General features: G+C 47.2%; 1 protein-coding gene across 1 annotated transcript; it reads left to right on the top strand.

Annotated features, from left to right (window-relative positions):
* Positions 1-802: 802 nt before the first annotated feature.
* Positions 803-2,161, top strand: LOC311039519 (tubulin alpha chain-like; the record flags this gene model as incomplete). Its single annotated transcript, XM_084049450.1, has 1 exon — positions 803-2,161. One exon carries the CDS (start codon positions 803-805, stop codon positions 2,159-2,161), a length of 1,359 nt encoding a protein of 452 aa, XP_083905576.1.
* Positions 2,162-2,477: the final 316 nt, after the last annotated feature.

Below are 2,477 nucleotides of genomic sequence, written 5' to 3' on the forward strand. Positions count from 1 at the left end.
ACTGTATATTATGGCTTTCATCCACTTTCTGTTCCATTGCATTAGCTGCCACTTACATTGGCACAAACGACGTTATGCGAAGCTCGGCCAATCGGTTAAGCCGACGGGCCGGGTTGGCCAATCAGGGACTTATACCGGCTAAGCGGTACAAACATGACGTGACTCTCCGCATTTTTATTGTATTTAAAATGCATTTAGTTATACTTATGTTAACTTTATGAACTTAATACAAATACATTGGACATAAAATGTTTTAATACTAGTCATTAAGCTACTAATATATACTGAAGTAATTAAAGCGGGTCATGTTTGCATGTTTGGAATTGTAACAGCTGAAATTAATAATATATCAGTATTCAGATATTAACCTGCGGGCCGCATTAAGTGAAGGTGGGGGCCGCATGTGGCCCCCGGGCCGCCAGTTGCCCATGTCTGCTATAAGGACTTGTAGTGTGTTACAAGTAGACTCTATGACATAAACTAAAGAAATGAGTGCAAGCAGTGGGCATACAATTCCAGACACACCTGCAAAAATCTATGTTGTTATGCAACGATTTGTGTTGTGTGATGTCAAGCCATTCAGTCAGCTTACAGTATATAAAGGTGTGTTGCAACTTAAAGTTGCATTCAATAGTCACAAACAGGAAGAAATAGAACAAGAAGAATTAGAGCAACCAGAAATAGAACAAGCAGAAGCAGAAACGCAAGCAAAAGCAGAAATACAAGCACAAGCAGAAACAAGCAGAAGCAGAAGAAACAAATTCAAAAGCAGAAGAAGAAACTAATTCAGATTTGAGAGAAAATGCGTGAGTGCATTTCTATCCACATAGGACAGGCTGGTGTCCAGATCGGAAATGCCTGCTGGGAGCTCTACTGTCTGGAACATGGGATCCAGCCAGACGGACAAATGCCCAGTGACAAGACCATTGGAGGAGGAGATGATTCCTTTAACACGTTCTTCTCCGAGACTGGGGCTGGAAAGTATGTCCCTAGAGTCGTTTTTATAGATCTGGAGCCAACTGTTATTGATGAGGTGCGCTCTGGGACCTACCGCCATTTGTTCCATCCTGAGCAGCTGATCACTGGCAAAGAGGATGCTGCCAACAACTATGCCCGTGGACACTACACCATTGGCAAGGAGATCATTGAAATTGTGGTGGACAGGATCCGCAAACTCTCGGATCAGTGCACTGGTCTTCAGGGTTTCTTGGTCTTCCGCAGCTTCGGAGGCGGCACTGGCTCCGGTTTAACCTCCCTCCTGATGGAGCGACTCTCTGTTGAATACGGCAAGAAGTCCAAGCTGGAGTTTTCCATCTACCCAGCTCCTCAGGTGTCCACTGCGGTGGTGGAACCTTACAACTCCATTCTGACCACCCACACCACGCTGGAGCACTCTGACTGTTCCTTCATGGTTGATAATGAGGCCATCTATGATATCTGCCGTAGGAACCTTGATATCGATTGTCCTACCTACACCAACCTCAACAGGCTCATTAGTCAGATCGTGTCCTCCATCACGGCCTCCCTTCGTTTCGATGGTGCTCTAAATGTTGATGTGACGGAGTTCCAGACCAACTTGGTTCCATATCCTCGTATCCATTTCCCGCTGGCTACCTATGCCCCTGTCATCTCTGCTGAAAAGGCTTATCACGAGCAGCTGTCAGTGAGTGAAATCACTAATGCCTGCTTTGAGCCAGGAAATCAGATGGTGAAATGCGACCCTCGTCATGGCAAGTACATGGCCTGCTGCCTGCTGTACCGTGGCGATGTGGTGCCCAAAGATGTCAATGCTGCCATTGGCATGATCAAGGCCAACCGTAAGATCCAGTTTGTCGACTGGTGCCCAACAGGTTTCAAAGTCGGCATCAACTACCAGCCCCCAACGGTTGTACCTGGTGGAGATCTGGCCAAGGTCCAAAGGGCTGTGTGCATGCTGAGTAACACCACTGCAATCGCTGAGGCCTGGGCTCGGCTTGACCACAAGTTCGATCTGATGTATGCCAAGCGTGCTTTCGTTCACTGGTATGTAGGTGAGGGTATGGAGGAGGGAGAGTTCTCTGAGGCCAGAGAGGACATGGCAGCCCTGGAGAAGGATTATGAGGAGGTTGGACTTGACTCCGTTGAGATGGGTGGAGAGGGCGCCGAAGAGGAAGAATATTAAGTCATTTAGCTGGACATTTTGCTAGATCGTTATTATTTTAATGAGAGGCGGCTGACCAGCACTTGACTGTTTATGTCTCTAATTGGATCATCAAAAACTAGAAAAAGTGCTCCTCGGAACACTGCCAGACCCCTAGTGGTTGAAATCTGAATGGCCGGACTTCGCATGACGTGTGTGCAGAGGAAAAGAGGGACAGACCGACCGACCGACTGACCGACAAAGCCTCCTGTAGGCCGACCCCTAGGGTCTGGCAAAAATAAAACCCAGATGATGTATAGAAGATGTGTGGATATGCTACTTTGACAAACAATGGCTA

Source organism: Gymnoscopelus microlampas (genome assembly GCF_963454915.1).
Source record: "Gymnoscopelus microlampas genome assembly, chromosome: 23".
Taxonomy (NCBI): domain Eukaryota; kingdom Metazoa; phylum Chordata; class Actinopteri; order Myctophiformes; family Myctophidae; genus Gymnoscopelus; species Gymnoscopelus microlampas.